The sequence below is a fragment of the Podarcis gaigeae genome, assembly GCF_964106915.1.
Source record: "Podarcis gaigeae genome assembly, chromosome: 1".
Classification (NCBI taxonomy): Eukaryota; Metazoa; Chordata; class Lepidosauria; order Squamata; family Lacertidae; genus Podarcis; species Podarcis gaigeae.
Genome location: NC_139678.1, coordinates 14,393,604 through 14,416,029, shown reverse-complemented (window position 1 = coordinate 14,416,029; position 22,426 = coordinate 14,393,604). Strand labels below are relative to the sequence as shown.

At 42.4% G+C, this 22,426-nt stretch overlaps 2 protein-coding genes and 1 long non-coding RNA gene across 26 annotated transcripts in view; 2 read left to right on the top strand and 1 right to left on the bottom strand.

The window, feature by feature from the left end:
- The first annotated feature begins 42 nt into the window (after positions 1 to 42).
- On the top strand, positions 43 to 18,045 carry ZFYVE21 (zinc finger FYVE-type containing 21). 2 transcript variants are annotated; one of them, XM_083738245.1, is made up of 8 exons: positions 58 to 269; positions 2,732 to 2,782; positions 4,223 to 4,391; positions 5,474 to 5,549; positions 6,692 to 6,783; positions 11,674 to 11,727; positions 16,379 to 16,521; positions 17,317 to 18,045. In XM_083738245.1, the coding sequence occupies exons 1-8, from the start codon at positions 138 to 140 to the stop codon at positions 17,350 to 17,352; spliced, it is 753 nt and encodes a 250-aa protein (XP_083594371.1). In that variant the 5' UTR covers positions 58 to 137; the 3' UTR covers positions 17,353 to 18,045. The 2 variants fall into 2 exon arrangements, with proteins under 2 accessions (XP_083594372.1, XP_083594371.1); XM_083738246.1 differs by lacking the exon at positions 11,674 to 11,727 and having other exon boundaries at positions 43 to 269.
- Positions 12,654 to 14,710, top strand: LOC310844852. Its single transcript, XR_014564360.1, has 3 exons — positions 12,654 to 13,102; positions 13,219 to 13,618; positions 13,863 to 14,710. It is a non-coding gene; the product is annotated as an uncharacterized lncRNA (long non-coding RNA).
- Positions 18,046 to 18,225: 180 nt separating the features above from the next.
- The window catches only part of PPP1R13B (protein phosphatase 1 regulatory subunit 13B), a 64,487-nt gene continuing 60,286 nt past the window's right edge, over positions 18,226 to 22,426 (bottom strand). For all 23 annotated transcript variants that reach the window (XM_083731721.1, XM_083731707.1, XM_083731724.1 and 20 more), the window contains 2 exons: positions 20,781 to 20,980; positions 18,226 to 19,501 (listed from right to left, as the gene is read on the bottom strand). In XM_083731721.1, coding sequence (XP_083587847.1) covers positions 19,460 to 19,501; positions 20,781 to 20,980 — 242 coding nt within the window. In that variant the 3' untranslated portion in view covers positions 18,226 to 19,459. The remainder of the gene's footprint in view (positions 19,502 to 20,780; positions 20,981 to 22,426) is intronic.

Below are 22,426 nucleotides of genomic sequence, written 5' to 3'. Positions count from 1 at the left end.
GCTTTTGAAAGAGTTTCATTGGGCGGCTTGGACGCCCGTCTTCTGCCCAAGCAGCGCTGATTGGCGGGGGCGGCCTTGCCACGAGCTGGTGGCTTCGGGCGAGTCGCCGAGCGGCGGCGGCGGCTGTGAGGGGAAAGATGTCGGGCCGGGAGGCCCTCGACGCCAAGAAGCTGGTCCGCTCTCCCAGCGGGCTCCGGATGGTGCCCGAGAGCCGCTCGGCGGGGAGCCCCTTCGGGCTGGAGGAGCCGCCGTGGGTGCCCGATAAGGAGGTAACGGAGGCAGCGCAGGGCGGGGAAGGCGAGGCTCCAGCCGCTCCCCTCAGAAATCCCGCCTGAGGAACCTCGGGGGAAGGGGAGACACCCCCACCCCCCAAAAAAAACCCACCATCCCTAAACTGGGCTTGGCTCTCCCTCGCCGGCCTCAGGGTCTCTCTTTCCCCGCCTCGGCTGGAGAAGGAGGGCCCTGCCCTGACAGCCCCCCGGTTGGGCCCTTCGCCGAATGTCCTCGCTTTATATATATCATTTATTTGTTGGGTTTATATACCGCCCTTTGTATCCAGAGACCCCAGGGCGGTGCACAGCATTAAGAACATAATTTACGAGGCATAATAATTATAATAATAATAATCAAGACATAATACAGAACATCACAATAGCGTTCCTGAGGGGTTGAACAAGCTGACCCTTACGGTCCCTTCCAGTTATGAAATATGATCACGGTAGCTTCCCTGCAAGTAGAAAGCCAGCGCCTTGCGACAAGGTGTATGCTGCAGCTGGGAGCACTTTCGTGTGTGTGTGTGTGTACATACACACATTCTTTTCAGCATGAAATTTCTCTCTCTCTATATATATATATATATCTAGAAAAATTCCATGCTTAAAAGCATAGGAAAGATTTTGACCTTGACTTTCGAAGCATGTGGGTAGTCTTGTCTGGACAAGAATGTTTTTTAGGAGGCACCGAAAGGAGTGGCAAGGAGTCCCTTGGGAGGTTTGCTGGACTCCAGCTCCCATGAACCCCAGCCAGGGATGGGTGGAGTTGGGCATCCAGTGCTGTCTGGAGGGTCATCAGTTCCTCATTCTTCCACTTGAAATTGATGTGCTAGCTTTTTTTGTTTGCAGGGAGGATTTTGTTGTGTGTGTTAGTGCGGCAGATGGGGGAGAGCATTCGGAAGCTGTATATCACACCTGTAATCTGAACTCTATTCTGGTGGTAACCTGACCTATTCTTTTTGGCCACCTCATTCTGCTAATGCGTGTGGATTTGGCTGCTTCCTAACCAAGCACCAACTCTGAAATTACACCCCCCCCCCAGTTAAGGATCAGCAGCAGTTTCTGCTGGGTGTGGGAGCTGATGAGAAGCCAGCACAGGAATCTAAAGGAGAGGCTAAGTAGCGGGTTATTTTGGTTGTGGAGTTCCTGAGAGAGGTGGGAAGCTGGATGATGTGTTAACGGAAGGTCAGAGAGAAAACAGTTGCTGTAAATCAAGATGAGGGATGAGTGGAGCTTAAACCATTTTTCAACAATAAGGTAGGAGTGGTCATAATTTATTGACTCATGAGCAAGTCAAGGCCTGAGGAAGACTAAAGGTAGAAGCTGTGGAGTTTCAGAAGTAGGTAGAAGTGGCGGAAGACCAGACAAGTCTTCTGAGGCAGCTGTTGCATCAGGGAACTGCAAGGCATGGGGGGATCAAGAGACAGAGCAACAGGAAGGTTGGGTATGTGTAAAGCAGTCAAAGAGGGAATACCCAACAGAGATAATAAAGAGGGAGTCAGGTCAAATGCAGGCCTCAGAGGAGGGTATTGAGGTGAGATGAGACATGGCTGAATATGAGAGAATGCTGTTCCACGTTCAATAACAATGTCAGGTGTGCATGAGCTTAAATGGCTTTTTGAGCCTTGAGAACCTTTGCACCTGGTTATCAGAAAGATTGGCTTTTATCTTGCTTACAAAGGAATCAGGTTCCCCAGGAACTTCATGTTTATATGAGACAAAAGGATGTGTGAAATATATTTATTGGTAATCACAGTTTCTCAGTATCTTTTATCGATAATAACAGTATCCATTAAGGAGTCTCTTAGAAAGAAAAGTCACAGGTAAACTTCATTTTGGTTTGCATATTCCCTGTTGTAGTCTGTTTGCTTTGTGTAGTTGAATCTACCATATGGACTATACTGTATATACAGCTCTAAAGCAGGGGTGGGGAACATGAGCCTTAAGATGTTGTTGGACTCCTAAGTCCCATCAGCCCTAGCCAGGAGGAGGAGTTTGGATTTGATATCCCACTTTATCACTACCTGAAGGAGTCTCAAAGCGGCTGAGAGACTTCAGAGAAGTGTGACTGGCCCAAGGTCACTCAGCAGCTGTACGTGGAGGAGTGGAGACGTGAACCCGGTTCACCAGATTACAAGTCTACTGCTCTTAACCACTACACCACGCTGGCTCTCTAGCCAGCATGGCCAGTTGTCAGGGATGATGGGAGTTGTAGTTCAACAATATATGGAGGGTCCTGGGGCCCCCTTCCTAGTTGTACTACTTGAAAAGTAATGGGTAGATGAGGTTATTCTTTAAATACCTTTCAGTAATTCCAGTTCTAACTTGTGTGTGTTTTTCTAAAGACAAGACTAGGACACAATAGAAGTAAATGCATATAAATATGTTGATGAAGTACTAAATGCATTCCTTTAGTTTTGGGCACAAGTCTTCCCATATTTTCCATTACTATCTTCTAGTGTCCCAGATGCATGCAGTGCAATGCAAAGTTTGACTTCATAACAAGAAAGGTAAGAAGATAAACGCAAAATATACACCAAAATACGAAATCTTGTTCTGAGGCAAAATTGGCATCGTCACTGGCCATGATCCAGAATTAGGCATATAAATGTGACAGCTGGGCTGCTTTTGGGGGGGAAAGGAAAAGTTTTCTCCTGAGCACTTTACTTATAATAGCTAGTGACAAAAGCCCCTCTTTAATTTTATGTTATGATTTGTCCACCTTGAGCTGCTGCAATATGAATTGTATTGAAGCGCCTTCCTATGTGTGTATTTCACTCACAGCAATTGTCAGTTGCCATAGTTTAGGAAAACTTGAATGAGCTGCAGTGAGCTTTGGACTTGTTCACTTCTCCCACTCCCAGAAAAAACATCCTCTTTCACGATCAGGAGAAGTTTGGAATCATCCCACTTCTCCTTAACCTCTAGACAAACTGTGGTCAGCACTATAGTTTGTTTCAGTTAAACTATAATGACTGTTAGCCACTGTCAGTTGAGACAAAGGGTTGTATTCAACTAACATCTACTCAGAATGCAGCCACTGACTTACTTGGGTCCATTTATTACAATGGGTCTCCTGAGGAAATTTGTTGACTATAACAAACAAACAAAACAGAAACTTATGAATGCCACCTCTCAGCTGTGTAGGGAAAGGAAAGGGGGAGGGGGGAGCATGAGCCAGAGGTACATTGCAGTGTCTTGATGTCTTATTAAACTATGGCTTAGCATGACATACAAATGTGGCCTTTACCTTACTACACATTAACTAGTAAATATTGCCACAAGGCTGCCATCTTTTGCTATGTTTAAAATCTTGGAGTGGGCAACTTTGACACATCTTTAATCTATATTCAGCTTTTTTTCCAGACTTGCAATACATAATTATTCACTTTAAGTCATCCTGGGAACCAGTGACCACCCACTTAGAGTGCTATATAGGATGTTCAGAGACTAAGATAGGGAACACACTGTAGCATATTACATTTTGACAGTAGCCTGCAGGTTTCTGCTCTTCCCCTGCAGTGAAGTTGAGTGCTTAAACATGAATTTCACAGTGTTGACACTTCAAGCATGTTGAATGTTGCATGCCTTATCAGAACAAGGAAAAGGGAGAATATTTTAATGTTCTTGATAACTACAATTTCAAAGAAGTAGACTTGAGCATTAGTAGAAGAGGGGGAGCAATTATTGTTGTGCATTATAAATCTGAAAAGGCAGTGCTGCCTGATTCACCTAGATCAAAATACATTTTTCCATAGTTTTCATTTTGACAATAATTGTGGCACTCTTTAACTAGGCATCTCAAGGCTATCCCCTCCATCCCCCAAACACTGCATACTATATTTATCTCTCATTGCGTTTCAGTCATATGCTAGAGCCATCAGTTTTAACACAAAGCTCCAACTTTGCTGATACAGTTTTTCCTTTGTTCCTCCTTGCCCTCCCCCCAGCACCACTGCAGGAGATGCGGAAAGTGCTTTTGTGACAAATGCTGCAGCAAGAAAGTGCCTCTTCCTCGTATGTGCTTTGTTGATCCCGTGCGTCAGTGCGCCGAATGTGCTCTCATTTCTCAAAAAGAAGCAGAGTTCTATGACAAGCAGCTCAAAGTACTTATGAATGGTAAGTACTAAGCATGGGCTGTCCATAGGCCAGATTTTTGTTTTTTTTGCTGGGCACGGGAAATTAGAGTTGACTTTGGAGTTCTGTATTAAATCTAGCATGATAAACGACAGTGTGATTTGCTGTTTGATTCTATAGAATTTGTACTTAACTATCTAAGAGGCAGTATTTAAAGGTCTGTTTTGGGCAATTAATAATCATCTGCTTTTAAAAATAAATGGTTATAATATCAGAAAGAAGGCAACTTTTTAAAAAAATGGTGCTAGATAAAAATGCATTCTCTCAGTTTGGGAATCTGTCTGCAGTGTCAGATCATGAAAATGGCAAATCTCAGTCCTTTTATAGTAGCAAATGGCCATGTTGCTCTGTCAAGATTATTTTTCTTAGAAATGTTCTTTGACACTTTTTAATGCCTATTCTGTGTGTGCAGCTTAATTTGACATTCAGGAAGCCATACAAAGTCAGCAACAAGCACAGTGAATAAGGATGGCATGTTCTGCATGTGAGTTTAAAGGATGATTCTTATGTAATAGTGTCCCTTTGTACATCATTCACATTTCAGTATCTAATAGACACAATTCTTGCCCAAATTGTAAACATGCAAAATAGACCTATCCAATGTAGAAAACTTTGATTTCAATTTGTGCAGTTTTGTTTCAGCTCTTTCAGAATATTTAGATTAAAAGCTACAGAGCATTCAGCATAAAGAGAACAAGGGATTTCTTCTTATCAATTTACACTGGAATAGTAACCTGCAAGTCACTCTTTTCAGTGCAAAAATAAGGTATATTTTCCTAAGTATAATGTAGTCAGAAACGTCCTAGTTCTTCTGAATGGTAGCTTAAACTCCTAAATGACTTCATATCATATATTATTATATTTGATTAATCATGATAGAACATGCTGTCACTGCTTTTTCACTTAAAGTAGATCTGAGAATATTTAATAAACCATTAATTCATAGCTACCTGTATTGAGGCAGGTTTAGAGCCAGATCTTTCAAGTCATTACCTTAATTATAAATTCTAGGCATATTAAGTGCATATTTTCCTTTTTCCACTCCCCGTTTCCTGGATATCTAGGTGCTACATTCTTTGTAACTCCAGGGACATCAGAAAAGTCAGAGATGATGGTTTGTCGACTTTCCAACAACCAGAGGTAAGAAGTGTGCTTCATTGGCTACTAGGACTTGCTCAGCAGTTAGTCTTATTCTTCATAGTGCTGTTGCATAAGCTGCAATTCTAGATCCTTATTGCTGCCCAAGAATTGATTTTGCCAGTCTCTGTTCCAGCTGTTATAACAAACTGTAGTTTGGGCTGTTGAAACTTGCAGCACACTTCAGTTTGATTTGATATTGAGTAGCAGTAAATCTGTGATCTCTGAATCCATCCAAATAACAGCTGTTTCTGGGCAACTAATGTAGGCATTTATATTGTTTTCAAAGTAATGCACCACATAACCGAAAGCATCAGATAATCCTTGATGGTAAAGAGGGACTCCAGCCTGAATTTTTTATAATAGGTTTAGGAATTTCACAATGGCCCTCCAAGACATGTCTTGTTTGGGCACCATGAATGCAGTAGAACTCTGAGAATTACTCTGCAGAATTCACTGCCTCAATAGCCTAAATTCATAGAATGTGAAGAATCACCTCCTGCACTATCTACCATTTCAAGAGGGACCTGGACACGAGATGGAAGGAATCTGGTGGAAAGGACAGCAGAATTCACTGCTCTTCTATATAAACAAATTTCCTGCACATAGCCTTCTGCTGGCTTGCTGGTTTACTAAACTAGAACTGTTCTTGGTGACATCTAGTTCCTATATTTGGGGGTGTTTGTGTCGAGGCGGTTTTTAAATGAAGGAGCATTCAGTCATGAGCCCCCTATTTGCAGACTGAAGTAGTGCAGGATAACCACCTAAGTAACAGTTACGGATAGGTAGCCGTGTTGGTCTGCCATAGTCAAAACAAAAAAATTCCTTCCAGTAGCACCTTAAAGACCAACTAAGTTAGTTCTTGGTATGAGCTGAAGAAGTGGTATCTGAAGAAGTGTGCATGCACACGAAAGCTCATACCAAGAACTAACTTGGTTGGTCTTTAAGGTACTACTGGAAGGAATTTTTTTGTTTTCACCTAAGTAACAGTTGTACCTAAATCTAATGATCTTTGCTATGCTTTGCCAATTTAAAAAATCAAGGGATCTATATTAGTAAAACATGTGCTTCTTACCAGTGTGACTGGTAAGTATTGCGAGCCCTGCTGATCGACATATGGTGGTGTTCTCCTCTTTTGTGTGTAGATACCTATTTCTGGATGGAGAGAGCCATTATGAAATTGAAATTGCACAGATTTCCACAGTCCAGATACTTACTGAGGGATTTACTCCTGGAGGTAAATCTTGTACAGAATTAACTGATGTTTAACCAGCAGCTGGTAGTGTTTTGGCCTACCCTAAAGACAGGGATGTTGCTCTGTTACCTTGATTCAGGAAGCCTGGCCCAGTGCTTTTTATACATTCGGAACTCAGTCCTTTTACCGATGACCAATTCAGTAGAATTCTGGCTTAACTTGAGTGCAGACAAAAAACAGTTGGCTATTTATTCCAAATCAGTATATGAATTTTGGGTTGATCCCTATAGTTCACTGCTTCTTAACTTCCTTTGTTGTCTTAGGGTTGCCAGGTCATAATGCTCCATTGACAGTAGAAGCTACAAGTAGCAGAATCCCCCTATCCAGGTCTGTATTCCAGACCTAGTAGCCCTGTTTACTGTTGGCTCCCTCCGTTGCTTTGTTCTTGTTAATAGTACATGTCTCAATCATACTTTCTCTTTTCTTAATTTATTTTTATTTATTAAATTTGTATACTGCCCGTTATCCATAGATCTCAGGGTGGTTCACAACATAAAAATAGAAGATAAAAACAAGAACAAGAACAACAAAACCACAAACCAATAAACCCTCATCTCCTCACAACCCCTCCCACAAACATATTTAAAAGACCTGGATGAAGAGGAGTCTTTTCACTGGCACCTAAAGGGGTATTATGAAGGTGCCAGCCAAACCTCCCTGGGGAGAGCGTTCCACAAATGGGGAGCTACTACGGAAAAGTCATGTTTTTGTGTTGCCACCCTCCTGACCTCTCATGGGGGAGGCACACAAAGAAGGGCCTTAGACGATGATTGCAGGGAGCTGGTAGGTCCATATGGAGAGAGTAGGTCCTTTCTCATTGGCTAGATGTCGCCATTACCCATTTTTTTTTCTCCCTTTACTTTTCAAGCTACTGCCTACTTAGTCCCACTTCCTTTTTGCCATCCTTCCGTTTACAAACCTTCCTAGAATTCCACATTTTCTCTACCCTCAATAGACTTTAGTGAGGTTTCTGCATAGCTCAGTCTTGCTTTTAGTTCCTCTAGCCTACTTCTATTTTTAACCTTCTAAATGGGTCCTTCCCCTTGTCTGGTTCTCGACTTTCCTTTAACTCCCTTGCTTTTGAGTTCCATTCCCTCACTTTTTGTACCTTCTCGGACTTTCCCCAGTCCTCTATATGAAATGTAAATTCCAAAAAACCTTTAACTCACCTTTCCCCCCATATAAGCTGAACAGGAAACAGCTTTCTTGTTCCCCAAGCAATTAGAACCATCACACCAGTTCTAGATGCTTCACTGCCTGGAGAAGAACTGACTGCTTCTTTTCAGAAGGTACTTACCTCTGTGTTGTGAGGAGGTTGTAAATGGAGATCATAATCCTGAAGCACCTACGGCAAAAAGTATGAGGTATAACTGACTGGCAATGGTTAACACAATGGCAGGCAGTTATAGCATCACAGAGAGCATGTTCATAGAATCATAGAGTTGGAAGAGACCACAAGGGCCATCGAGTCCAACCCCCTGCCAAGCAGGAAACACCATCAGAGCACTCCTGACATATGGTCGTCAAGCCTCTGCTTAAAGACCTCCAAAGAAGGAGACTCCACCACACTCCTTGGCAGCAAATTCCACTGTCGAACAGCTCTTACTGTCAGGAAGTTCTTCCTAATGTTTAGGTGGAATCTTCTTTCTTGGAGCTTGGATCCATTGCTCCATGTCCGCTTCTCTGGAGCAGCAGAAAACAACCTTTCTCCCTCCTCTATGTGACATCCTTTTATATACAGTGGTGCCTCGCAAGACGAAATTAATTCGTTCCGCAAGTTTTTTCTTCTTGCGAGTTTTTCGTCTTGCGAAGCACGGTTTCCCATAGGAATGCATTAAAAATCAATTAATGCGTTCCTATGGAGACCGCTTGCCAGGCTGGCGGTGCGGAGAAGGGCTTTTCTCCCCACCGCAAGCCTTCAGCACAGGTACGGGAACAGAGGGGAAGGCGCACAGCGCTTCTCCTCTGTTCCCGGGGCTTGCGGTGGGAGGAGGGTTTTTCCTCCCCACGCCAACATTCAGAACAGCATTCTGAATGTTGGCGGTGGGAAGGAAAACCCTCCTCCCACTGCAAGTCTTCAGGACAGCCTTCTGAAGGCTGGCGGTGGGGCGGAGAGACCTCCGAAGGCTGCCGGCGGGAGGAGGTCTCTCCGCCCCGCCGCCAGCCTTCGGACAGGTACGGGAACAGAGGGGAAGGCACGCAGCGCTTCTCCTCTGTTCCCGGGGCTTGCGGTGGGAGGAGGGTTTTTCCTCCCCACCGCCAACATTCAGAACAGCATTCTGAATGTTGGCGATGGGAAGGAAAACCCTCCTCCCACCGCAAGTCTTCAGGACAGCCATCCGAAGGCTGGCGCGGGGAGAAGGTCTCTCCGCCCCACCGCCAGCCTTCGGAGCAGCCTTTCGAAGGCTGGCGGGGGGGAGGAGGTCTCTCTGCCCCACCGCCAGCCTTCGGAGCAGCCTTTCGAAGGCTGGCGGGGGGAGGAGGTCTCTCCGCCCCGCCGCCAGCCTTCGGAGGAGGTCCGAGGACAGTGGGGAAGACGCGCTGCGCTTCCCCGCTGTCCCGGAGATTTCCCTATGGGCTTTCGTCTTGCGAAGGAAGCCCATAGGGAAATTCGTTTTGCGAAGCGCCTCCAAAACGGAAAACCCTTTCGTCTAGCGGGTTTTCCGTCTTGCGAGGCGTTCGTCTTGCGGGGCACCACTGTATTTGAACATGGCTATCATATCACCCCTTAACCACCTCTTCTCCAGGCTAAACATGCCCAGCTCCCTTAGCCGTTCCTCATAAGGCATCGTTTCCAGGCCTTTGACCATTTTGGTTGCCCTCCTCTGGACACGTTCCAGTTTGTCAGTGTCCTTCTTGAACTGTGGTGCCCAGAACTGGACACGGTACTCCAGGTGAGGTCTGACCAGAGCAGAATACAGTGGCACTATTACTTCCCTTGATCTAGATGCTATAGTCCTATTGATGCAGCCCAGAATTGCATTGGCATTTTTAGCTGCCGCGTCACAATGTTCCAGTACTTCCAGGTTTTGGTGGTCCGCAACCCAAAAAATCGCAACCTGAAGCGGCTGTAACCCGATGTATGACTGTATAGGGCATTTGTTTGCAGTCTGTGACAGGCTGCTAGCAACTTAGTTTCCATGTAATCTGGAAAAAAGTTTCTAGCCCTCAAGACTGCAGATTAATATAATGCCAACAGATGCTGAAGGATTGGAGGTGATGATTTTTTCTTCAACCTTTGTGAGTTGCCTACACATCAAGATATATTCAACTGTTAGCTTTTGGGTTTTCCCATTTGTGAGTAATGAGCATATTAAAATGCATGCATTGTTTGCCAGGTGTAGGATCTGATATTCGTCACACTAGATAAGTTCACTAAAGTTATTCTATAAATGTTTTAGTACCCTGTCTGTTTATGCATACATGAATTTTAGAATCATCTCTTTTCCTTGCAATTGCTTAATGAAAAACAAGAGCAAAGCATATTTAAAAAATGCAGCACAGTTGTATCATTTTGTTTCATTGCTGAATCTGATTCTTGGATTCTTACTGTCCAAAGACATGACATAACCACTTTTTTGCCAAAACTGACAGCTGTTTACAGGACTGTGCGGGGTCTTGGAAGTGAACATCATAACCTTCTCCTCTTCTCTCTCTCTCTCTCCCTCCCCCCACACCATGTGACAGTATAGTATAGATCATTTCTTAGCATTAGTAAAGCCTTCTCATAGAAGCTCCACATAAAAAGAGCTTATTTTAATCAATGGCAGTTTCTTCAGCAAATTCAAACAACCAATTAGGATTCATTTCAAAGCTTCCCATTATTTGGCCCCAGATGAAGAAAAATGCAAGTCCACATTTCACAAAGCACAGACAGTCTGATGATTTTAAATCTTACTTTATTAGGTCTTCCTCTGTGTGTTTTAAAAAGAGATACAAACAGTGGAGTGCTTTGCAAAATGCAAAGCAGGCAATTTGTTGTGAAATTTCTGGTTTAAGATTATTCAGTAAACAATGCACTGAGCATGCCCAGTGTGTTTTTAAAAAGAATATGCTGCAAATTTGGAACTCTGAGTCACCATTTGGATGCCTAGAAACTGCTTCCAGTTGCCAATAGCAACTGGGTAACTTGCTAAAAAGCAGTGCTGACAATGTTAATGAAAAATATGTGGGTCATAAATTTCATGGTGCTGCTATTCATGAAATATTTCTGTTTTGGTGGGTCTTGGGCTAATGTAGTGACTAAACATTAGTAACAAAAATGAATGCTTTCTGATAAGCTTTAAATTGGAGATGGTATAGCCTGCTTAGCATGAAGAAAGAGGCAGGGAGAAAGAGAAAGAGGGTTGGACCTGCTCACTTTTGGCTATTGCCCAATTCCCTGCCAATATGCCCCCAGCAGATTACTCCTTGGGGAATACTGCTCTAAACAGGTTGTCTGCAGCTGCTCTAAACAATAGGCTGCTCATCACTGTCTCCATCTATTAGATGGGTGTGATGAGATGGCTGTGTTAGGTCAAACTCTGAAAAACGTCGCTAGCCCAGAGGCATGTCAAATTCATTTGGGACCTGGCTGAACTTTTACATTCTTGTAGTTTTAGTCACAGAAAAAGGAACAGGAGGTGTGGGACAAAGGAGCAAAAGTATAGTAAGATTTAGGACTAGTGATTCAAGCAGTATTTCTTTCAGTAGCATTGATTGTATTTATGCACACCTCTAGCCTGTATGTTTCTTCCAAATGCTTTAATCCAACTGCAATCAAATCCTTTAATACTTTGGCTGTGTATGAAATCTTTTTAAAACTGAACACTTTCTTACTCATTTTTCTTGATTGATCTTTCTCTTCATTGCTTGCCTGCCTCCTTGATGTAGAAAAAGACATTCATACTTACACCAGCCTCTTGGAAAATGAACACATTATGGAAGGTCAGCACTGGAGCTCAGTTTCTTCTAAGCATGCTTTTTGTAGCTCCCGTTCAATGCATGTTTTCTGCTGCAGGCTTTAGGGCAAATGTACTTGGGTATGGTGGGGGATTAGTGCTCAATTTAAAATCCATCTATTGTCTGATGTTCTGGAGAAGGTTAAGTCCCCTTTTTATATCCAGCTTGAACCTGTTATTAAAAAAAATTGTCTGGCTCAGCTATCAGCCAACCTGTTCATATTCGCCTCCTGAAAGGTAGAGGAGGAGTGGGAACAGCCATGACTTGAACATAATGGAATAGGGTACAAACAGAGGGTACTGCCTCTGTAATCTCACTGGAATGGACCACAGAGGCTGTACTGTGTATATCAGCACACATTGGACCTACCAGATGACTAGGAACAGGTGCCTTTTGCAGGGTTTTCTTCCAGTGCTGTGTGTGTACCTGCTTATTCATGTCCATTGGAGAGATTTGTTTTTCCTGTTGTTGTTTTTTAAAGGGGCCATGACACCTCTCTGAAAGGAGGTTTTAGAGTTGTGTAATTACAACTCTAATTACAGCGGGTGGTGCTGTGGGTTAAACCACAGAGCCTAGGACTTGCCGATCAGAAGGTCAGCGGTTCGAATCCCCGCAACGGGGTGAGCTCCTGTTGCTCGGTCCCTGCTCCTGCCAACCTAGCAGTTTGAAAGCACGTCAAAGTACAAGTAGATAAATAGGTACTGCTCCGGCGGGAAGGTAAACGGCATTTCCGTGCGCTGCTCTGGTTTGCCAGAAACGGCTTAGTCATTCTGGCCACATGACCTGGAAGCTGTACGCTGGCTCCCTCGGCCAGTAAAGCAAGATGAGCGCCGTAAACCCAGAGTCGGCCACAACTCGACCTAATGGTCAGCGGTCCCTTAATTACAAATGAGAGGGAAAGAAGCCAGGAATACTGGGGAATGCTTTCACGGAACATGCCAGGCCTGGATAAATGTCAACAGTCCTGCAAAGGACACATGCATTGTAAGCCTTGTAGATAGTTTCAACAATGGCCTTCTGTTGGATTGGGGGGGGGGGAGAGCAATGTGGTGGGCTCCTTAGCTAAGCCTCCATTATGGCTACCCTGTTGCATATGGCTGCCACCATGCATGTGAGAAGTAGCAAATGGAGTGGATATTCTAGGCCCACCTTCCCCAACATGGTGCCTTCCAGATGTTGGACTACAGCTTCCATCATCCCCGACCATTGGCCATGCTGGGTGAGGCTAATGGAAGTTGGAGTCCAGAAAAATCTGGAGGGCACCAGGTTGAAGAAGGCTGGTTTAAGAGGCATCACTTTTAATGCAGTGAAACAGCATAGTTGTGTGTTTTTTATGCAAGGGTATTTAGAAGCTGGTTGCGTGTACCCACCCTTGTTGTTGTTTAGTCGTGTCCGACTCTTCGTGACCCCATGGACCAGAGCATACCAGGCACTCCTGTCTTCCACTGCCTCCCGCAGTTTTGAGAACACTACCAGCATAAGTTTGAAGTGTCAAATAAGTTTTAAAATGCTGCAGCTTCATATTATTTGAAAAAGAGCGTTGAAACCAGCAGAGCTTCCTGGCTGTCATTCAGAAAGCACAGTAAGCAGTGAACTCTGATCCATGAACGATTGTGTGTCTTCTCCAAATGTAAACTAAACTGCTGTTCCACAAGCCTCTGTTTGTGCTCAGCCAAACCTAGTGGATTTGTGGAGAGTGTTGCAGGTCCAGCTGTCTGCCCTCCTAGTTTTTCTCATGAGTCACGCTGCCTTTCTGGAAGAGTTCCTGCATTTCCCCCCTGGTGCCTAAATTGATTGGGGATTACGTTTTAACATATTTTACTTGGGAGGTAAAGAGAACTAAAAACTCCACTACAATGATCTTATATGCTGTACAGTGGTACCTTGGGTTAAGTACTTAATTCGTTCTGGAGGTCCGTTCTTAACCTGAAACTGTTCTCAACTTGAAGCACCACTTTAGCTAATGGGGCCTCCTGCTGCCACCGTGCCGCCAGAGCACGATTCTGTTCTCATCCTGAAGCAAAGTTCTTAACCTGAAGCACTATTTCTGGGTTAGCGGAGTCTGTAACCTGAAGTGTATGTATCCTGAAGCGTATGTAACCTGAGGTACCACTGTACAGTATAAATATTTCAAAGCTTTTAAAAACTTTTTTTTGGGGGGGGGGTAATCCAATAAAGCACACTAAAAATGATTCAAACTTAGTTTTGTTTAAGAATTTGTTTTTATTGGAATACTTAAAATATTTAAAGACATCATGATTCAGTAGCATGCACTTGGCTTACTATGGGTATGCTGTCTGCTCCTGGAAGGAATCCATCAACAGAATGGTAGAGGGAGGCAATTTTTGGCAGTTCTCTCCCATCTCCTCCTAAATAGGCTTTGATGGGTTTGAACAACATTGAATACTAATCGGTTTAAATTTTAAGTGGAAAAAGTTGCAAGGTATATTCCTCTTAGCATGATTAAGCTGTGCATTGGCTGTGTAGCTATTTCTTCGGTGTAGCCATCTGAAAAAAAAAGTTAATTAGAATTTAAAAACTTGTCCTTGACTGCTGTTGTATGATGCTGCTACTTTTGTTATGAAACACAGCATTTTTGGAAACGAAAGTTTTTCACAGAAAAATGCAGCAATTGATAACTTTCCATAATGGGAAAAGTTTCCATGCCACATCATTGCTCATTGCTGAGTTAATCAGGCAGTGGCAAGACCATCTGCTCCCTGCTCGCTGCTCCCATCCCTCTTTTGTCTTTTCTGGTTCAATGTGACTTATGTAACCTGCTGCTGAGTTTGCTTGCTTGCTTGCTGTTGAATCAGGTCAAACTCTCTCTGCCTTTTGCAACAATATTAAACAAGTCAAGGCCTCGGCACTGTGCATGGCCCCCCCCCCCGGAAACTGAATAAATTAATCCAAGCAAAATTCAAAGAAGCATAACATCATCATCATCATTATTATTATTATTATTATTATTATTATTATTATCTGATATAAATATTTATTAAAAGTTTTTCAATTTTATAAACCAAAAAAAAATCCCATTAACACAACAGAAAAACATAAACATAAACAGAAAACATAAATATACATTTAACAACAAAACAAAACAGATATAATTCCCAAAATCTTATCTCCATTACCTTATATCCCGGACTTATTATAATAATAATAATTATTATTATTATCATTATCATTGGGACGCGGGTGGCGCTGTGGGTAAAAGCCTCAGCGCCTAGGGCTTGCTGATTCGAATCCCCGCGGCGGGGTGCGCTCCCGTTGCTCAGTCCCAGCGCCTGCCAACCTAGCAGTTCAAAAGCACCTCCGGGTGCAAGTAGATAAATAGGGACCGCTTACTAGCGGGAAGGTAAACGGCGTTTCCGTGTGCAGCTCTGGCTCGCCAGAGCAGCGATGTCACGCTGGCCACGTGACCCGGAAGTGTCTTCGGACAGCGCTGGCCCCTGGCCTCTTGAGTGAGATGGGCGCACAACCCCAGAGTCTGTCAAGAGTGGCCCGTACGGGCAGGGGTACCTTTACCTTTAACTTTACCTTTATCATTATCATTATCATTATCATTATTTATTCTGCCCTATACCTACATTGGGACAGGACCTTTGCTTTGGGGAAATTCTTCTGGTACTGTGGATGGAAGAATTCACCAGCTTCAGCTGAATCCTCATTTAAGCCCCAGGCTTGCAAACAAATCAGACCTCAGGATTCCAAATATGTACATTAATACATTTGATCAACTTGTATAATACTTATTGCAGAATTGACAGAGTGGGAGCGAAGAGGGTGGTGATGCCAGTGTTTTATAATCCAGAGCCTTTACACACACACACACCAATTCCTTTTTTCAAGTAGCACTGCCTTTGGAATACAAAATACAGAGCAGACTAGGCCTAGTCTGTTATGTACAGCGTCAGCTCTGCATTTTAGTGCCATTTGCAGAAGGTCTGCTAATCTGCAGGACGAAAGATGGTGTGAATCTGGAATTTTATTTCTGAACTGTCTCGTTTGATTGTTTGAATCCCAATCCTCTGAAGCCAGAAATTTTGGGGAAAGCATTCAGTGGTCCATGGATGGGACTGTTTCACTCTGTGACCATCTCCATCCACGCTTACAAACCTCCAATCCTTCTAATATAGCAGGAGTCAGCCCTTCTTCCATCTGGTTACCTTTGGCAAATAACATTCCACTGAATACTGACACCTAGTATGCAAATACAGCACTTCTGTTGGTGCTGTGGGGTAGGATGGCTGTTTGTTTGCCTAACACAGTTTAGTGCAAAACTCTTATAGACTCACCAAACATACATTCCCAAAACTAATGTTCTGTATAGTTTGTACACGGGGTATTGGAAATAGACAATTCCTCTCTGTTCAGCATTAAGCATGTTAACAAGAGCCCACATAACTGTGTGTGTGACTCAGAGCTAGGAGATCGGCATACTTGCTCAGCCACAGGCTTTTCTGCTTGTGGTCTTGACCATGTCACTACTCAGCCTGGCTACCTTACCAAGGGTTTTAGGCAAAAGTTGTATGGGTTGTAGCACCCCTGTGTTACAGCAGAGTGGAGTCACTCCACTCTGAACTAGAAAAATGATTAAACCCTCTTTTCAGTGGTTACTTTTTTCCCTTAGGAGGCAATACTCGCGCTACAGGTATGCTCCTTCTGTACAAGGTACCAGGGTTGGAGGAACTGAGGCAGTTTAGATTTACCGCTGGTGAAGACTTCAATTCCAACAAAAAGCTATCAGCTACTTGGCTAGCAGCCATGCATAAGGTAAATAGTTGAACTGCTGGATCATTATCCTTCTGTGTCATGAGCAGGGAACTTTTTTGGCTCCATGTGGTCCAAGTATCAGGGAGTGGGGCAATCAACCTGACTAGCACATGGCGGCATTATGTTGCATGATAGCTCACCTGTTGAAATTCCTTGCTTGGAGCAATGTTAAAATAATTGTGGGGGGAGACATTTCAGAGAGCAGTTTGCCAAACTTCTCTGAAGCTGCTCCCACCCTTTTAACATCACTCCAGCTTCAAAGAACAAAGGGCTTTTACCTTGGCCCATCAGCTGATAAGTGGAGATTTAGACCCTGCTGCCTTGGCTGCACAATCCTATTTGCTGCATGAAACAGGGTGTGTAGCTATTGCAGGATTAAACCTGTCCTCCTGCCCATCAGAGATTCCCCACCCCTTGCTCTATGTGGTTAGCTGTAGAGGAATCAGCACAGAACAGTAGGAAACTGGTTCGTGTGCTTGAAAGCAAAAGGTGAATCAGTGTTTAAGGTGCAGGGTGTATGTGTGTTTTTGTTAAAAGGAATGTATTAGCGAAACAACTTCCAACCATTTCTCTTAGGAGAAATATTCTAGAACTGCTCATTGTTCCTTTGCCCAACTGTGAAATCTGTTATAACATACCCTTATTTCTGATTGTCTTGATCTTTGCATTTTCTAATGCATTGATAAATACTCAATTCAGCCTGTGCGGATGTTCCAAAAAGACATGCGCATTTAGTTAAAGCTGAGTAGTACTGCTTTGCTATTAGCATTTCTCCTTTTTTCCCTTTCATTGCAGGCAGCGAAACTTCTTTATGAATCTCGGGACCAATAACAGCTTCTCCATCTTGAGGGAAAAGATCAGCTCTAAGAATAAGCTTCTTACTACTTGCTAGTTGAAACACGGTAATAAGTATTTGGTAATAGGGATCCCCCACCCACCCTTTCCTATCCCAGACGTGGTTCATCATGTGAGCACTGGCCAATTACAATGTGAGTATTTGACCTATAAGTATTCACTTTAGTGTGCAATATGTAAACAGATTATTAATGCTTTAAATATAGCCTTGCATCTATGACTTTATATTTTGTTAAATCTTGTCTGCACTTAATATGTAAAATGAAGTGTGACCTGCACTACTGCTAAGTATATAGCACAACTTTTTTGTAGTACAAATTATGTATACAGTGTAATTCATTTTTAAACAAGGAAACAAACTTTATTTGATGCTCCAGAGAATAATAGCTTTTCAGGTGTGTAGATCTCAGGTTCTTTTTCTCCTCATATCCAAATGATCTATGGAAATTTGCCTTAGATGTCATTTTATAGAAGCTACTCTTTCTTGTGGGGGATTTGTATCATGAGATAAAAAATTTCTTTTTTGTAAAATACAATTTACCAAATACCACAATTTGTCCAGTGTAATCTTTTTGAATGAAGCTTCTAGCAAGACTGATTTTTGAAGTTTTATATTCATGCTTTTTGTGGTAATTCTAGCATTGGCTAATAAAGCCTGATTAAACACTATGAGCTTGTCTGTGGTAGTATTGCTGTTGACTATTGCACAAGGTTTCATGCCAGGCTCAAACTGGTTACTGTGTAGACATGAAAGCAGAGGCAGGTACATTCAATGGGTCAGGGGGCTTCGTTACAAATTATGCTCTTTAAAAAATGTTTTTGGGTAAGAAACACCTACAAACACAACTATACCTTAGCAGTAGTTTTATTGTGCACACTGGATTAGCAGTGTATCATAGGCTTTTAACTCACATTCATTTAGCAAATATTCTTTTACAATACCCTTCCACTTCTCATCACCACAATATATACAATTAATGCTAAACAGTGGTAAAAGCAAGTTACAGCACTGCAAATGGATATATAAATTATGCACACCGTGTACATGAATAAAGCCAAATGGCCTACAGTTTACAGGGAGGAAATTATAAAACACGTATGGCTACAACATAATGGGAAGTTCAAAATAGACTTCTGTATATAAAATAATGTACAACTAATATTCCAGTGAAGTGCTTTTTTTTTGCTCGAAACTAGATAGTGGATAAAGTTATTGCATAACTCACCCTGGCACAAGATGCCAGGCTGCCAAGAACCACAGATGCTGCCCCAGCCAAAACAGCAAGACGTCCTCTTCTTTCTCCCTTCACTCTCTACATAGCCAGCTCAGCCTTTATTCAGTCCTTCAGACCCCCTCCCTACTTTCACAGATAAGATTTAAAGGTCCTTAAAGGGAACCTATTAGCTTTTTTATAACCTGACTCTTACCTTCTCAACTATTGCACTTTTCTTTCATATAGACATACAGATCCCTTAAATATGAATGCAGGTTTGTCCAGAAGATGGAATTCAGTGTGGGTGTGTTTGAGAAAGTTTAAAGTGGTGCTGTAAGCAGAATATCATGAAAAAACATCAAGTGAAGGAACGTGGTTTTGAGAAATGTGCAAAAATCCATTCAGCATTGATGCTTCTCTATTAGTTAATAACACCTTTTATACCAGAGGACTGTTGGTAATTCCCAGATGCCAACTTACCAAGCTCTTCAAGGATTTACACAGTAAACTCAACAATCAGTTGACAATTTTAATAAAGACCTTGACAGTTACTGTGGACTAGAATGGATCAGATAGCATACCTGTGTTTTGCAAAGGTTTTTAACATCTAGCACAAGTTTTGTTCTTTTAATTCAATTGGCAAAATACTGTAGGCTGTGTTGAGTACCTCTCCCAATGACTGGGTGGGTGAACATGGAACAGATCTCACATACAAACTTCCGATCGGAAATCTCAAATGCTGTCCATCAATTTAACAAGAGCACCAATTAAAACAAGTATAGCTTTACTTCTGGTGAAATGTGATTGAAAATGTTTCCAGTGTATACTTCCAGTTGCCAGCAAGATACTGTATTGCCAAATGATGGTTTTCAGGCAAGAGTTCGTTGCCTAGGTTTTATTCTTGGATATAACTGCAATAAAACAAATTTAAAATTATTATTTAGCAAATTATAAAGCATATTAGTTTTTACAACTCTACCACTGCATTAAAAGCAACTTTTAAGCAGAACAATTCGACAGCATCATACATATTAGTTCCATTTCCCTTTATTTCTGCTAGAATCTTTTCAACTGAGCTGTTGAAAAGGTGCTTTAGGCTGATGCTTCACAATTTACAACAATAGCAATAATCAGTTCTAAATGGGAACATTAGTAATTTTAACTGTTCAAACCCTTGTATTAGAAAATGATTCTCTTGAAGACTGGTTGTTCCACATTGTTTCAAGCTTTGGACTAATAGTAGCATTCTGAACTTAACACACAAATTTGGAAGCAAATTCCACTGCCATCATTTGAGTTTGCTTTCAGATTTGTTTAGGGCCAAAAGCCCACTGTCTTCCAATTCAGATCCATACCCACTCTATGGAGGTTTCTTGCTTTTTGCTTGTTGAGTGCTTGGGCCCACCACAAGTAAGTCTTTGGCATGTATAGGGAAGGCCCAAACAGCATCCTGTTCAACATCCTGTCTCCTTTCAGAGGCTTGCAGCTTAGTATTGTGTTTTAGAAGACAAAGCTGCACTCTAGAGAACTGTACTAGTAACTGGAAATTATGGGTGTCAGAAGCAATACAGAATATTGGGGTGTGTAGGAGTTACCAGAACAGCAGGGGAGGGGAGATTGTTCCATCAAGCAAGCAGAAATGCTGTGCTGACAGAAAGTTTGTAACAGCACAATGTACATTATAAATAATCTGTGAGGAATTCAACAAAGAAAACTACAGTATTTTTCCATCTACAAGATGCCCCCATGTATATTTTTGGGGAGAAAATGGGGGGAGATACTATCTGTGTATAAGACGAGCCCAGATTTTGAACATTATTTTAGAGTAAAAAAACAGTCCTATACGCAGAAAAGTATGGTAATTTCTGTTGAGCCCCAGTTTATTAGTTAAATTTCTCTATGAACCCTGTTTGACTATCCCATATTCTATACATTCCACATGATTCACCACCTTAAAAAGAGTTATTCTGAGGTCTGCAACTCTACCTGTGGAGATTAAAATGACCAGCTCCCCCCCTTTTTTTTTTACTGTTCTTGGTCTGTACTTGAACCTGCAGTGGTACAGTTCAGGAAGAACTTTCTTCCAAATAAACCAGTACCCCTGTCTTAATCATTCCTAATTGAGCAATCTGGAGGATTTCTGAAAAGCACTGTATTGTGCTGAAATTAGGAAGAGCGTGCAAGACTTACCCCCAAGAGATTTTTAGGCACGTAGCCTTCCTTGTCATTGAGACGAGCCCACCACCAGTCTGTCTCATTGTCATCTTTGCGCCTCAAAATGGTAATTGCATCTCCTTCATGGAATGACAACTCATCGTTGTTCTGAGCTTCATAATCCCACAACGCATACACAATGCCTTTGTTCATTACTCCCAGTTTCTCCTGCACACCTATGACCAAGAAACAACTACATTAACCTAACATGAATAAGCAATAACCACTATTTGGAAAATGGATACTGCAATCATGGCGCCCCTGGCTCTCATGCAGCATGGAAATGTAATACAATGTGTAATACAATTGTAGTGAGGGAGAAGAATTCTGTTTGGTCTGCATTTTTGTGCAAACTGACCTAATTTGCACCTTCCAGATTAATGTATGGATAGATTTCACACTTCTCCAGATTCTGTGATGCAATCCTCAACTCAATGAAAGTACCAACAGTCATTTTTAAGTGCATATTTTTGGATAAAACACACAAAATGCGTACACCAGGATAAAATATGAAGAGTTATGAAAGCAAGATGGACCAGACATAAATACACAGATGTGAAATTGACATGGACCAGAGACGGTGTAGAGTTCTTATCAAATCCCACCACAGTCATAAGGCCTGATTTATAGAGACAGGTGGTTTTGTCATGGGGAAAGGCAAAAGAAGCACCCTGCAACTAGTTCTAGGAGATTACACCAGTAAGTGTTATACTCCATTATAAGGTAATAAAGGTTGGGAAGCTCAAGAGGTTCAGTGGTTTAGACTACAGCACCATCTGCGTCCCTATTATACCCCATTATATATCTGTCCTGAGTACCTCACTCTACTAACACTAATATGAGGTTGGCCATTTTGTCCGAGGTTTGTAGAAACACGTGTCCCATGGGAAATGGAAACTGGCAAAGCCAATAGGCACAAAGCTCTGAATGGTTGTGAACACGTTCTGGTGGATGAATTTTATGACTTGGCTTAAGCTACACCAGTTCAAGCAGTAATTTACATTGCACTCGCTTAAGCACAGTCAACAGGAAATAATTATCCCCTCTTTTATTATTCAATATGTTTCTGGAGATTCTGTAGCCGGGAAAGGCCTTCGTAAGTAGGCTACTACATTCTGGATCCTACTAGAACTGCTCTAACTGTCCTTTTGTGGCACAGCTGTTTCTGCTCCAAAGCAGGCTAAATATGAGTCACAGCTCATGGTGAGAAAGGCAGTCATTTCCTAAAGCCAGACATGGGAACATTTGAAGATGTGTTTGTGTCTAACGCCTTCTCCACTCTTCTACCCACTCACATACACAGTGTTCCCACTAACAGCACACAGAATTCCTCAAATCAATGAAGAATACAACCTGTATTACCTTAGTTTCCACCCCTTTATCATCTGATTTAGTGAGCAAACTAGCCACACAGTGTATGTCACACATTCTTAATTTGATACCTCATTTGCCTCTCCACAACAACAGTCGGTATTCTGACATTATTGTTGTTTTGGTGTACTTGGAATCTGCTGTAAGCTGCCTTGAGGATCAGCTGGCTGAAAGGTGCTGCATAAATCTTCACACAAAACTGAATACACACTTATAGATCCTGGAACAAGTGAGGAAGGACAAATTCAAGC